The sequence below is a fragment of the Hordeum vulgare genome, chromosome 6H (assembly GCF_904849725.1).
Source record: "Hordeum vulgare subsp. vulgare chromosome 6H, MorexV3_pseudomolecules_assembly, whole genome shotgun sequence".
Classification (NCBI taxonomy): Eukaryota; Viridiplantae; Streptophyta; class Magnoliopsida; order Poales; family Poaceae; genus Hordeum; species Hordeum vulgare.
The window spans coordinates 9,054,404-9,068,536 of record NC_058523.1 but is presented as its reverse complement, the minus strand read 5'-3'; the positions used below and the strand labels follow the sequence as shown (position 1 = coordinate 9,068,536).

The 14,133-nt window shown below is 43.3% G+C and overlaps 1 protein-coding gene and 1 long non-coding RNA gene across 3 annotated transcripts; one reads left to right on the top strand and one right to left on the bottom strand.

Annotated features, from left to right (window-relative positions):
- Nucleotides 1–6,065: 6,065 nt before the first annotated feature.
- Nucleotides 6,066–9,346, top strand: LOC123404875 (protein FAR1-RELATED SEQUENCE 9-like). The gene is made up of 4 exons (XM_045098809.1): nt 6,066–6,092; nt 6,715–7,121; nt 7,224–8,267; nt 8,353–9,346. Exons 1-4 carry the CDS (start codon nt 6,066–6,068, stop codon nt 9,344–9,346), a joined length of 2,472 nt encoding a protein of 823 aa, XP_044954744.1.
- Nucleotides 9,347–11,807: 2,461 nt separating this feature from the next.
- LOC123403971 lies at nt 11,808–12,928 on the bottom strand. 2 transcript variants are annotated; one of them, XR_006611604.1, is made up of 3 exons: nt 12,899–12,928; nt 12,070–12,295; nt 11,808–11,960 (listed from the first exon to the last, which is right to left on the bottom strand). It is a non-coding gene; the product is annotated as an uncharacterized LOC123403971 (long non-coding RNA). The 2 variants fall into 2 exon arrangements; XR_006611603.1 differs by lacking the exon at nt 12,899–12,928 and adding an exon at nt 12,432–12,520.
- Nucleotides 12,929–14,133: the final 1,205 nt, after the last annotated feature.

Genomic DNA, 14,133 nt, shown 5'->3' with positions numbered 1-14,133 from the left:
CAAAAGGGTAAGCCTATAGAAATATAAGTGCCAATTTAAAAATATTCAAATAGACTTCAAATTGTTAGTCTTGAAATATTAAAAATATAGCGATGGATTCTAGAATATTACAGTCCAAGTAAAAAAATTATCTGCTCAGAAAACCAGAAATATAGTGATATAAGTTTTCCACAAATTCAAATGTGAACTTCAAAAATTTCAATGATCTTAGAAACATTAAAAGACAAGGATACAGTTGAACTGGCCCACGGACCATACCGAAGCGTGCAATTCATTAGCATATTGAACTAATGAACACTTGACTGGTGGGCGCGGGATGCGACGCATGTGTATCACACACATAGAGAATACACACGGATGGGCCGGAGAATGATGCAAAGAATGGTTATTGGTTACACATGCTTTTGAAAAAATATGGAGTAACCAGCCAATAGTGAGAGGTAGAGAGCAAAATCATAGATGATAAGTGTATAATAATAATAGTGTTAAATAGATAGGACATATAGATATGCAGTTAGCCATTTGTAAACTAATGAACAATTAAATATGTATATAGTAGTGTCACCCATATTTTATGGTGGCACACGGATTTAATAAGAAAAGATATATGATGATACACTATGGGCCGGCCCAACTCCGGGCAACCTTCAGCGAGACTTCACGCACGACAGACATACCAGTGTGGCCGGTTCCCGACTCGGCTTTGGGCTGGCGGTGCCCATAAAGGAATCAGGGGGAACTCTCCACGCTGCTTTCCTTGCAACTCACGATCCAACTCGTCTCGTTTCCCTGCCGCGTCCATATGGCCGCCGGCGGCGCCTCCTGACCTCCGCGCCAAAGTGGTACAGAAGATGTACGTCTGCCATCTCCCTCCCTCCAGATTGACGTCTGTGTTTTACTGTCATCTTCTTCACTAATACATGTCTTCTCGTTGGTTGGTTCAGACTGGATAATTTGTGCCAAGTCCATGTCCAAGGGACTCAGCTGGAGCAATTTGTGTACATGCGGATGCAGATCAACCATAAACCATCACAACAACACCCAATGGCACCCGTTGCCGTCGCCCAGCTCCGCCCTTGTCATCCGACCGCGGCAGCTCGGATTCAGACTCAGCCCCTCTGCCCCTGTCCAGGCAAAACAACTCCGGCGGCATGCGTACACAGCAGCCGGTTGCTTTCAAACATCAGCCACACATGCCTCTCAGTCTCAATGCAGCAACTCAGATTCAGACTGCAGTGCCGCGACGAACAGCATCGACAAATCAAGTACAAAACATGGGGATCAACCCTGTGGCACCCACTGTAGTCCAGCTCCCCCCTTGTCATCAAACGTCGGTAACCCAGATTCAGACCCAATCCATGGCCACGCATAACTCGAGTGGGATGTGTACACAGCCGCCGCCAAGGATGAGTCAGCAAGATTTTAGGGTCAACCAACGGCAGAGTTACCAAGCTCACGGAGGACAACAGTCCAATGTCGCCGCTTCACAGATTGTTGGGCATTCCGGAGGACAGAAAAACCAGCAATTTGGGCACCATCCAGTCCAAGTGGATTGGAGGGAAGACATGTTTCAGAGGATCACATCCCTCAAGCGCGCCCACTTCTCGGAGCTCGTGGAATTTCAGCGAGCACTACGAGCACGCACCCCTAAAGAGCAAGCAGATAAATATCAGAAAGCGGTGGATGCCATGGCAAAAATTGGCGATGTGTTGAGCTTCCTACAACTCCAGAAAAGCAACATACCTGAGGCCATGAAGGATCAGCTTGACAAGCACCGGACATTCATATTTGGTATTGTGCGTTGGTGCAGGCAGATTAAATTACGTAATGCGGCGAAGAACGCCGGGCTTCAGTTGCTGTCACCTCAAGTTGTAAATATCAGTACAGGTGCAACAGATTGGCAGCAGAAACTTCAAGAGCAGCCTGCAGCTGAGACGTCGTCTTCGCAGTCTTCAGAAAACGTTCCGGCAGCTACAAGTCCACTGATAGTGATACAGCAGCAAGAGAACAGCCACCATTTGGCAACCGAAGAAGCGGTGGATGACGAGGTGTGCCGTGATGCTCAAGCACCGGTGGCCACCAATCTGACCGGCGGCAGTACGGCGCCATTCACCGGTGGAAGTGGAACATGTAGCCAGGAGAAACAGCAAGAGCATCATCCAGCATATGAAGCAATTCCACAGCTGACGCAGAACGCTAATCCTGTTGAGACTCCGCCGGCTCAGCAGCAAACCAAACGGTCTTTGTCGCCGGCAGAGCTTCGCAGCCTAGCCCGTGAGATGGGAGTGAACTTGAAGCGGGCCTTCCGGCACATGAGGACACCTTCTGGCAGCATGGACGACGGCGACTGCATGTGGCTCGATGAGCCCAGTAGCGTGGAAAGCTGCAACAAGAGGCGAAAAACCCTGCAGGACGAGATCACAGCTGCATACAGCATGCTGGTGGAGACCGAGATCAGAATCACCGATGACGACGACACAGGAGAAGCGGACGGGGCGGTTGTGATCGAGCTCTGCTACATCCCAGTGTCGCTTACGCCAGACCTCATGGCGGTTATCGACCCTTCTGAGATGTCAGACGAAGCTGCTCGTCCCCGCGGATTACCCACGAAGCTCTCCGGTGCTTCTCGGAGACGACGACGGACATAGGAAGGCCGGGATTGCAGCTGGCGTGCTGGACGTGGAGTTCCGACGTGCCCTCGGCCAGCTCCCGGAGCCCAGGTCAATGGAGGGGATAGCCAAGGCGTGGGACGCCTGTGTGCGGAGAGCCGTTGTGCAGTTTGCACATGGCCTCGGCGGAGGGACGTTCAGCACAAGGCACAGCCGGTGGGAGAGCTGCATCGATCGGAGCCTGAATGTGGAAGCAGCATGTCATCTACTCTGAATGATACTTTGTATTTGGCTATCTGCGGATGATAAACCATCCAAACTGCATGAAGACTCATGTTGTTGATGTTGTTACACTGTACTCGCAGTCGCAACTAACACTGACTTATATTTGAAGTAATTAATTAATTTTGGTTGTTAGCATGATCTGGAATACAATAGTTAAAGTCCACAAACATGTTCTCAACTTCTGATACAGAACAAACTTTTGAAAGGAAAATATACCTTTTTGTAAGTATGAAAAGAAACAATTAAAGGACCGGGAGAAACGCGTTGAGATGTTTGCTCAACTACTGACCAACCTGTGGTTAGCAACACAACCTCCAGCATCTGCAGCTATGGGCTCTTCAGCTCCCAGCGCCTCCACCCCTTGTTCCAGCATATCCTCAGCATGCACCTTCTTGAGTGCCTGCCCAATTTTTCAAAATTATGCATATTCATATTATAGGTATATATTCAGGAACATGACGTAGGCATCACTATTGGAGAAGACTTGGTAAACTGCCTGTACAGGAAATGGACAAGAAGAAGCAGAATGACCAATATTCACATCAATGTTTTAAATAGCGGGCTACGGCAAATAGCGGCGAGCCTCTAAATCAGCTATAGCGGCATATTTGTACATGATATCATTTAACGGCACCCTGCTGAAAAGGCTATAGCGAGGCTATAGCGGGGTTATAACGGGCTATTTAAAACTATGATTCACATTCGTATAATTTTGACCTAAACAAAATTTGATATATATAACAACTCAGACTCAGTTGATGTGTTCACCAGTGTACTTTGCAATACAAGATGGAAACCGAATACATAGCCAGGAAAAGAATGGTACACATCTCCATAAGAGATGGATCTAAAAGAACTTGAGAGTCATGAAAGCAATGGTAGCTTCGTTTTACAGGATTTTATCTAATTATATATTACCTACCAGTTTGCTTAGCTGGTTTAGTGGATGTCCAACTTGAGAAATACAGAGGTCTCCGTAGAGGCGATCAACAAACTATATTGGGTCACCTACAAAAGCTGACTGTTGGAACTATCTAAAAAGCATCGTAGCCCTGCCTCTAATTTATCTTAAGAAGTTCATTTCAAATCAAAGAGTTTCCGAGCACAAGCTATTTCTAACTATTTAAATGGCAACTCCATTGAGCAATCAGTGGTAGCACTCAGTTATTCTTACTATTAAGGACGACCCAGGAGCTGGAGGGGGCGAGCGGGAAGTAGAAGGAGAATTCTCCGGCGAGGGCAACGGCGCTGCCTGCTGCCGGGGAGGGGTGAGGCGGCTCCATGGGGTGGAAGCAAAGGAGGGGACGGTGGTTGACGATGGTGGTCGAGGATGGCCGGTTCCGGATGAGGGTCCGCGCGGTTCTTCTGGCTCAGGTCCGCCGCTCCGGCATCGCCAGCCATCCCGCCTCTGGTGGTGGCGAGAAACCCTAGTGATGCTCTAATAGGAGATGACTTATACGGTGAAATGTTTTCCGGAGTGCTGAAAAATGGACATAATCCATGATCAAGAAGCTTAGGCCTGGTGAAGAAATTATTTTGGAGGTCATGGCTGTGTGCCTTGTCTGTTTGAGCCCCGCTTCGGTACACCTCCTTAGAATCCGTATAAAGGATGATATGAACCTTTCACATTAATTTTCGTATGTATGATAGAACCACTACATATACGTCCTTGGCTGGCCAAGTACTCCATTTTCTTATCTTCTAAGAAAGTTCAAAAATTATGCTTGTACCGGGTTTCGAACTCCAGACCTGATAACTCCAAGTATGATATTTCTCTTATATAAAAACAGGACACATTACTAGATGTGATAAATCCAAGTATGATATTTCTCTTAATTAAAAACCACAGAGGTTTTCCTATATATGTACCACGTTTCGTACTTTTTGGTTTAAATTTTGCCTGTCAACTCCTTTATCTTTCGTGTTTCTTTTTCACCTATTTTCATTTTTTTAATTCATGTTTTTTAAATATCTTGAACTTTTCTTAAATTCATTTTTCCTCTTTGATATTTATTATTCTTTTGAATTTTCTCCTCTTTGATATTTATTATTCTTTTGAAACTCATTGAATAAATTGAAAAATAGTTTAGAATACCAAAATTACGATTTAAGTAATAGTTCAAATTTTGCATGGGTCATTTGTATGTTCATTGTCACTTGCTGGCAAAATTTAGATAGATTTGATAAACGTATGCATTTACATCATGTGAAATGCACGGATGTTGGTAAGGGCGAAAGGGGTGTTATAATGCGATGATGTTACTCCGAGTCATGAAATGGACCCAATTTTAGTTTGTGCACAATTTTGGAATTTCAAATTATGTATAATTTTTTATAAAGTTCTGCACGTTTTCCAAAGTTGTTAACAACTTCCCAACAATTTAGGGTTTAGAATACCAAAATTACGGTTTAAGGAATAGTTCATCAATTTTTAAAATAACAGGTCATCAACTTTATTAAAAAAATTAACTTTCAAGAAAAGTTCGCCTATTTGAGGAATAGTTCACGAATTTAGAAAAAAACTTCATCAATTTGTGAAATAAATCACCTATTTTGAAGAAAATTGACGAACTTGAAAAAAATAATCATTTTATAAAGCAAATGGTGCGAGGTTTAAAAAGCTAATGCATTTAGAAAGGAAAAGGAAATCAAAAAAAGAAAAAGGAAAAAATAAATAAAAAAGAAAACAAAACAGAGAATACTGCGTTCCTGCAGTTTTTTATTAGAGTAAAAAACAATTGTAGCACATGAGGTCTTGTTGCCTAGATGGTTATTGCAGCTGTAATAATACCTTAAGGTGCATGGTTGAATCATGCTTCTCACATTATTATTTTTACGGTTTAAAAAATGGGAGACGCTACGCGTCCACCGGCGGATACGTAAGAAATATCCACCAACGTTATAGCCGTCCGATATAAGCGGTGCCGTCCGTCCGATCCGATATCTTCCGACCAAATAGAACCTGAAACTGCTGCTCAGTTTCAGAAACTAATAGGCTGCTGCGGTTCCGACAGACTGTGCGCCCCGCACCCACCGTGGCGCCGCCCGCAGCCACCGCCTCCAACCACCACGGCGCCGCCCCGGTAGCAACTGCTCCAACCACCGCGGCGCTGCCCCGCAAACCACCGCGGCCCCAACAAACCTACGCCGCCCGCAACCTGCCTGAACACCATGGCGCACCACATCGCGCGCCAGATGGTCGGATAGGACGCCAACCTAGCTGACCGAGCACGACCATCTTTCTCAGCTCCAAGCGCCTTCGGGGAGCTTCCGCCGCGAGCTGGATCTTCAAGTTGGTTCACAAATCCTTCGGTGGTGTTTCCTGAACCCACATCGAGCAGATCCCGTCAACAAAATTCGGTGAGACATCCAGTTTCTGAAACTGTAGCTCTGATCCAAAGTGAAAAAATGAACACCTGTGTGTTTCTGAACCTGTTCCCGAACCTGCCTAGTTTCTGAACATGTTCCTGAACCTGTCTAGTTTCTGAACCTGCTTAGTTTCTGAACCTGTTCCTGAATTTTTTTTACTAGTGAAAGAATGAGCATGTTTCTAAACTTAGTTGCAGAAACAACTGCCTAGTTTCTGAAATTAGTTGGAATAAGAGAACAATGAACCTGTTCCTCTCAAAAAACAGAGCAAAAATGAGCCTCTATGGCTTCTGAAACAATTGTCTAGTTTCAGAAACATAACCTGAAAAAATTGCCTGTTTATTTGCCCCTCTGCTCCCAATTTCAGTTACTATTGATTTTGATTTTGTTCCAACTATCATATGTGATTTTTGAAGTATGATGTGACTGTTGCACAATAATTGTGTTGCAGGAAAATGTAACTGAAGGTGAAGGAAGCTATGTCCATGGAAATTTTTCTGCTCCTGATGTCGAAGATTCAGAAGATTCAGATGATGGAGATGTTTCTTCGCAGCCGCTGCCGCCCTATGTTGGGATGGTGTTTGACACAGTTGACGAAGCTCGCAAATTCTACAATGACTATGCCTTCAAGTTGGAGTTTGGAACGCATATATCTACTTCAAAATTCACACAGAAGAGAGGTCAAAAGAAAGAGGATGCAACCCTCATAAAAAGGGTCTTTGGATGTGTGCACGCTAGAAAGCCCGTTAAAACGGAAACCAACAACAGTTCAGAGAGCATTGCAATTGGAACCAGCAACTCTAGTAGGCAGCCTAGTGAGGGGATGGATGTCACAAGAAAACGTCAAAAAAACAGAATGCTCCGTCATGATTGTAAGGCGCATATGATTGTTGGGCTAAGGGAGGGGAGATGGACAGTGACTTGTTTTGTTGCGGAGCATACACATCCGATGATGGATCAGCCGGAGCGTGTAAGGTACTACCGCTCGCACCGCATCATACCCAGCGAGGATTACCAACTGTTGTTGACGCTGCATGATGTGAACCTCTCCAATTCAGAATGCATGAGCGTCCTTGGTAGGATCCATGGAGGTGACACTAGGATACTCCCATATGTGAAAAGAGATGTTACAAATGAACGTGCAAAGCTCCGCAGAGGGTTAACATTTCGAGACATGGATATGACAGTGAAGTATTTTGAGAGGAGGAAGGGTGAGAATCCAGAGTTTTTCTTTGCGAAACAGCAAGATCCTGCAACAAACTCAGTGACTGCATTGTTTTGGGTTGATGGGAGAACAAGGGCGTTGTACCCGAAATACAAAGATTGTGTATTCTTCGATACAACATTCTGCACAAACAGATACAACATGCCATTTTCTCCTATAGTTGGTGTAAACAACCACCTCCAGACAATTGCACTAGGATGTGCCCTGTTGCCGGATGAAACTATTGACACATTTAAGTGGGTTTTCCAGCAGTGGATGGTTGCGATGGATAACGAGCATCCTACCAACATCATGACTGACCAGGACCAAGCGATGGCAACAACCATTGATCAAGTGTTCCCGAACACTTGCCATAGGTGTTGCAAGTTTCATGTGCTTAGCAATGCAGGGTCCAAGTTGGGAAGGCTATTGAGCAGAGATGGGGCTTTTGCAGATGTGTTTTACACTTGTATCAACCAATCCGAAACCGTGGAGGAATTTGAGGAAACATGGCAGCACATGTTGCATTGTTTTGAAGTTGCAGAAAACAGACACCTCAAAAATATGTGGCGGACAAGGCGCACGTGGGCTCCAGCATATTTCAAGGACAAATTCTTCCCGTTCACGAGCACAACAGGCAGGTCTGAGGGGCTCAACTCATATTTTAAGACCCTGATTCGACCAGCTGATTCCGTTTGGAGATTTGTGCAGCAATATGAAATGTGTCAAGAAACTATGCTTGATCGTGAGGACAATGCTGGATTCACTGGTGAAACAACAGCTCCGCCTCTATACTCTCGGTAGGCATAGTTTTGAGCTTTGCCCAAAATTCAAAAACAAAATAAAAATGTTGTTGTTGACCTATTTCTTTTTATGTTCTTGCAGCTACAACATCGAGCGCCAAGCTGCTGCGTACTACACCCGCACTGTCTTCGGTAAGTTTCAGAAACAAGTGACAGCATCTACTGGCTTCATTGTCAACCAAGACACTGACTACCAAGGGCAAGGTGTCGTGTTTGAGCTGAAAGCAACATCATATGAGAACCCGAAGCTGTATTCTGTGCATGTTGTGAAGGATGAAGGGTTGTTTGAGTGCAGCTGCCACTACTTTGAGATGAATGGGTTGATTTGTGCACACATAATAAGGGCGATGGTTCATCTCAATGTGCAAGCAATTCCACAACAATACTTATTGGAGAGGTGGTCCGAAGCAGTCACTACAAGCATGGGTAGGACTGGCAGGTTGCTGGACTTTGGGCACCCCTCGACAAACACACTGAAATACAACTCCTTGTGTCGAAGGTTGACATGGCTTGCCTCTAATGCATGTTGCAATGATGATGCCTATAGAATATTGGATGATGCAATTAAAGCCCTTGAGCCTGCCATAGCAGCGGCCAAGAGAGGAGACATGCCTGATCAACAAGCCACGCAACAGAGTGAATCTCCAACACCACCCGCTGCGACAACGGTAACAGTGAATGGTGACATGCCACAACGAGAACGCTCCGATATGCTGCAAAACCCAGCTCGTGTGCCTAAGAAAGGCCGACCAACTGACAGAGAGAAGAGAAAGAAGACGCTTGTAGAGCAGCGAGATGATGAACAAAAAAAGAAGATGAAACAACAAGGGAAAAAAGAAACAACATCGGACAAGACAACAGCTCAAAAAAGGACTGTTCGCTGCAAGCACTGCAATGAGTTGGGACACAATATTCAGACATGTGGCACCCTAAAAGCTGCGATGGAGGCGGCATCAGCGCCCTCAAAATGCCAATTCTGCTCTGGGGTTGGACATGCAGTCCCAGAATGTCAATACTTGAGAGCTGTGATGGCAAATGATCAAAGAGTTGCCCAAATGACGCAACTGAACCTGTAGGGAAAAGATAGACAAAAACAGGGAGGCGACAAAACAACAGAGAAAAAATTTGTTTTATTTTCATCATGGTAAATGTAAAAAAAATGTACTTGCTCTCAGTGTTTGGAAAACAGAGGCTGATACTTGTTGCAGAATCTTTTTCTTATCTATTTTTTGCAATAATACTATTTTAAATTTCTGCAACAAAAGTTTGTTATACACTATTTTCTGCAATGAAGGTCGTGTTTTGTAGAAAATGTTGTTGCAGAAAATGTTTTGTGAACTTGAGTTACAGTAGAAATCCTGTTTCAGAAATGTGTGTAATTGTTTTTGTAACAAAATGCTTTGTTGTAGAAAAATTGCCTGTTTAGTTGTCCCCATGCTCCCAAAGTATTTCATTTTGGTTTGTTGTAGAAACAGAACAATGAACCTGCTCCCAAAAATAATTTGTTGTAGAAAAACTGAAAAAAAGTTGATGTGAGATGGGGCTGCTACGCGTCTACCGGTTGTTCTTTTTAAAAGATCAGCCTCGCAAACCGAGGTATTGCTGCGGAAACATCCGCATCAGAGGTCGTGCCGTAGAAATCATTGCAAAAAATGGTCATGCAAAAGTTGCAGCAAACATACAGTTTGTCCCCTATTCATGATCTTGTTTACAGAAATAATATTCGTTACGTTGATTTTCATTTTTGCATGGCGTGCATATGTTGCAGAGATGCATCCATTAAAAAAGATTACCACTGTACCAAAAATGTTACATGAAAAAACACATTACAGAAACATGAAAAAATGCTTTTGAAACACACCATCAGGATTAGGTAACTGCCCATTTGTATTTTGTCATGTTCACACATCAGGGATCAGGTAACTGCAAATTATTTTTCTCATGCTCGAAAAAGATGGCATGCCCCAGCTACATGTGATCAATGACAAAAAAAGATCAGGTAATGTCTCTGTAACACATCAGGATTAGGATGAGGCAACTAGAGAACTCAGTTGCAAAAACACATGTCGCGCACACATGCACTGAAAAAAAAGAAGCCTAAAACTACTAGCTAGGTCTTGTTGCGGTCGTCTTTTCACTTGAAACTATGACTTCTTCAGCAACTTTTCGAGCTCCTCCTCCGAGCTGAGGGTGTTTTGCGGATGTTTGAAAAGCTTTGCTGCGATGTACTTGCGGAAGTTGAGCAACGAGGTTGTGTCCTGATCATACACGGCAACAAAAGAAAAAAAACATGTTTAGATACTACTAGCAAAAAAAGGGAAAAGCTAGTGTGTCCGAAAAAGAGATTCCGTAACACAGATTCCACACAAAAAATGAGTAGAAAAAAAAGAGGAAAAGCAAAAAGTCATACTGTATTGAATGGCTTTAACCCCCTTGCAGTTAAGTTCTCCATGTACAGAATAGCAAACAAGCCGCAATCAAATCTGCCAGTAAAAAAAGGTTGGAAAAAAATGAGATCACATATATGAAATAAAAAGTTGCCAGAAAAATAATGTATAGTTGCGGAAAACAGTACGTTGTTGACTGTTGTGGGTAGCCTGATGGACTGAAGCGCTCAAACATGTCAAGATTGTGCTTCCAAGGGTTTCTTCCTCTCACCAGAGTTTTGAAGTTCTCTATCTGCAAAAATGTAGGACTGGTTGTTTCCGAAACATTGATTTGAAAAAAAAAACATGGTGAAAAAAGAAGGAAAACAAAATGCTACCCCATACCAAATTGGAACAAGGCTTCTCGAGGAAGCTGACATAATCAGAGTCTCTAATGTTGGAGTCGAACACATTGAACTGTTTATGAATCAAGTTTAGAACAACGACCGCCCAATGGTCTTGTTTCACAATGGTGAAGAACAACTGCAAAAAATGAAGAAGAAAAAAGGGTCACGATGGTTGGATGGTGCCGTGGATGGTTGTTTCTGAACATAGTTGCAGAAACAATTGCCTTAGTTTCTGAAAATAGTTGCAGAACAATGAATTTAGTTGCAGAACAATGAACTTAGTTTCTGAACTTATTTGGCAAAGCAGAACAAATGAACTTGTTCCTCTCAAAAACAAAGCAAAGGTAGAAAAATAACTGTTGTAACAGATGGAAGAAACTGCAAAGCAATTCCTCTCTCACAAAAGAAGAATGCTATAATGATATAAGGGCATAGTTGCATAACAAGGTAGAAAAAAATTATTGCAATTGTAGACAGAACTTTGATGAACAAATAAGCCTTACTTGGTCAGCTTTGGCAATGTCGTTCTTCTCACAGGCCCTTTTCAAATCTTTCGTGCAGGAATTTGTATTGAATGAACTTGGGTCCACACAGAGTTTTGACTGCATATATAAGCAAAAAAATTGCAACAAAAAAGAAAGGTGAAAAAAGGGAATGTGGCTGTCTTCTAAAACCGACTATGTTGCGTTTCGAAATCACAAGTGACAACAATAGGGGAAAAACATGATAGTTAACTCACAGCAACATGTGGTGAGAGTGCAAACTTCCTTGGCTTGCTTGAACTGTACATGTGCTCAATGTTGAAACTTTCAATATAGAGTGACATCACCTCATTGTTCACATGAGCCCGCTTTTTGAGCCCGTTGCTGAAATGTTTGAATGAAATATCGAAACCACCTATCCTTATGAACGAAGGGCTAATTTGTTACAAGAGATGACAGAAACTTGGTTAGAAGTTGTGAAACTATTCCTTTGGTTTATTTTCTCTCAGTACACAAAAGAGCAAAAAAGCGTGAAAAAACTTACAGTGGCTCGCCTCGGGGTGGGTCCTTTATCTTATAATTGGTACAACAGTACCTCTGGTATATCGCATCATCCATTGCATCAATTTTTTTCTTCTTCATTTTTGGCAACTTTGTTGCGGTTGATTCGGTCGGTGCAGCTCTCTTAAGTGTAGGATGCTTCTGATCATGGCCTTGCCCGCTGCTGACTTCAACCTGTGCCTCCTCTATTGTATCATCAATACATGCTTCTACCCAAAAAAATGAAAAAAGACAGCGGATGAGTAACAGTTTTGAATCATGCATGTGCTAAGTTTCAAAAAACAAAAAGAAAGGATGATATGTTGCGTAAACAAAAAATCACGGGAACGACTTATATAAATCTACAGGGCCTGTTGATATTGGCGGGAACGTCGCGAGTGGAGTGACATCATAAACAGGACCGGGTGAAGCGGCGGCAGCAAAAAGGTTATCAAACAAAGGGCTCCTCGCTCGAATCTCCATGAAAGACTCGATATCAACAACAGGCGATCGTGGAGGTGATTCAACTTGTGGCACATCCTGAAACAGCAAGGCATCGGGGCTTCCAGGTTCAAACAATCCAAATGAAGGCCCGTCTTCGAGAGTTGTTTCTCCTGGTCTCCTAATCAGATTCACGCGACTGCATATATCTTCTCCCTTTGCATTGTTGCGATCATCTCCAATGTTGTTCTCACTCTCACTCTTATGGGTTTTTTTGTCAACATTTTTTTTTCCAACTACAACTCCTGGATCAACACTCTTTGTGTTGTCCGGCTGAGAGGCTTGCTGCATAGACGAGGCAATGACAGTGGATTGAGCAGTTGATGTATTACCTTGTTCCAAGTTGTTAGGCTGCTTGGGCTACTGTGGAGATGAAATTGTGACAGATGCATTGACAGTTCCTGTATTAGTATCCCGTTTCTTCTGTTGTTGCGGAGACGAGTCACTAGCAGTTGCTTTGCACATGCCAGGAGCGGGAGCTCCTGCTGCATGAAAAGTGACATCATGTTTCGCTTCGTCAGTCCTAAATCCAGCTTTGGATGCTTCAGACAACATCAGGCCCATTCTTTTGAGGTAGATGCCCTCCAACAAACTCCCAAATGAGCTCAATGCACCTTTAAGTTCTGCAGCATGGATGTCTTTATGCTTGTTGAATATAGCACGCATGTGTGGGGGTAGCTGGAATGCATAAAAAACAAAAACCCAAGAACAGGGGAACGACATTAGCCTCAAAGTTTCATATTTTCTGTCAACCAAACAAGATATTATGCGGGGAAAAACAGAGAGTTGCAGAAAAGAAGAAATGCAAATATGGCTCACCTCTAATTCGTCAAATGCTGGTAGAGGGTGCAGCCAGTCCTCCAAAGAACCACACACATCATCACCACCCTCCGTGTTTTTCGGAGGTGGCTCATGCACATTCCGTGTTGTGCCATCAGCTTTGTTTGTAGCACCTTCTGTTGGTTGTTGGACGCCATCAGCACCAACCATATCGGGAATCTCTGTTGCGGACATACTAGCTTTGTTCGGTAACTTGGCAAGCTGCTCTATGTATGACAGAAACTTGGTTGTTGCGTAAGGTGAAGTGGAGCTGAACTGCAAATCCAAAAAAGTAAATATATTGAAAAACACTTGAAAAAATGTGATAAAAAAGAATACAGAGTTGCATTGAAGGTATTATTTGAACAGTTTGAAAAAAAAGAATACTTACAGGGCGCTTCCCGAAACCATCTCCAATGGTATCAACTGCAATAACAGCGGTGAAATCCAACTCCTTCACAAAACAAGCCCGTGGCAGAGAATAATCGATGGTATGATCAACTATATATCCTCTTGGGATGTCAATGTGGTCCATGTAAATTACCTACAAAAAAGAAGAGGCGCAGAAGCCAGTGTAAAACCAATAGGCTCCGGAAAACAAAAAAAATGGGGATGTTGCGGGAATGAAGGGAAGTACCGGAAGCATTGGTAGACAACCGCCAATATGGAATTTTAGTTTGCCTTCATTCCTCTTATCCTGGTATTTCTTAACTTCCTTCATCGCGTCTAACAGAATATGCTCATCCCA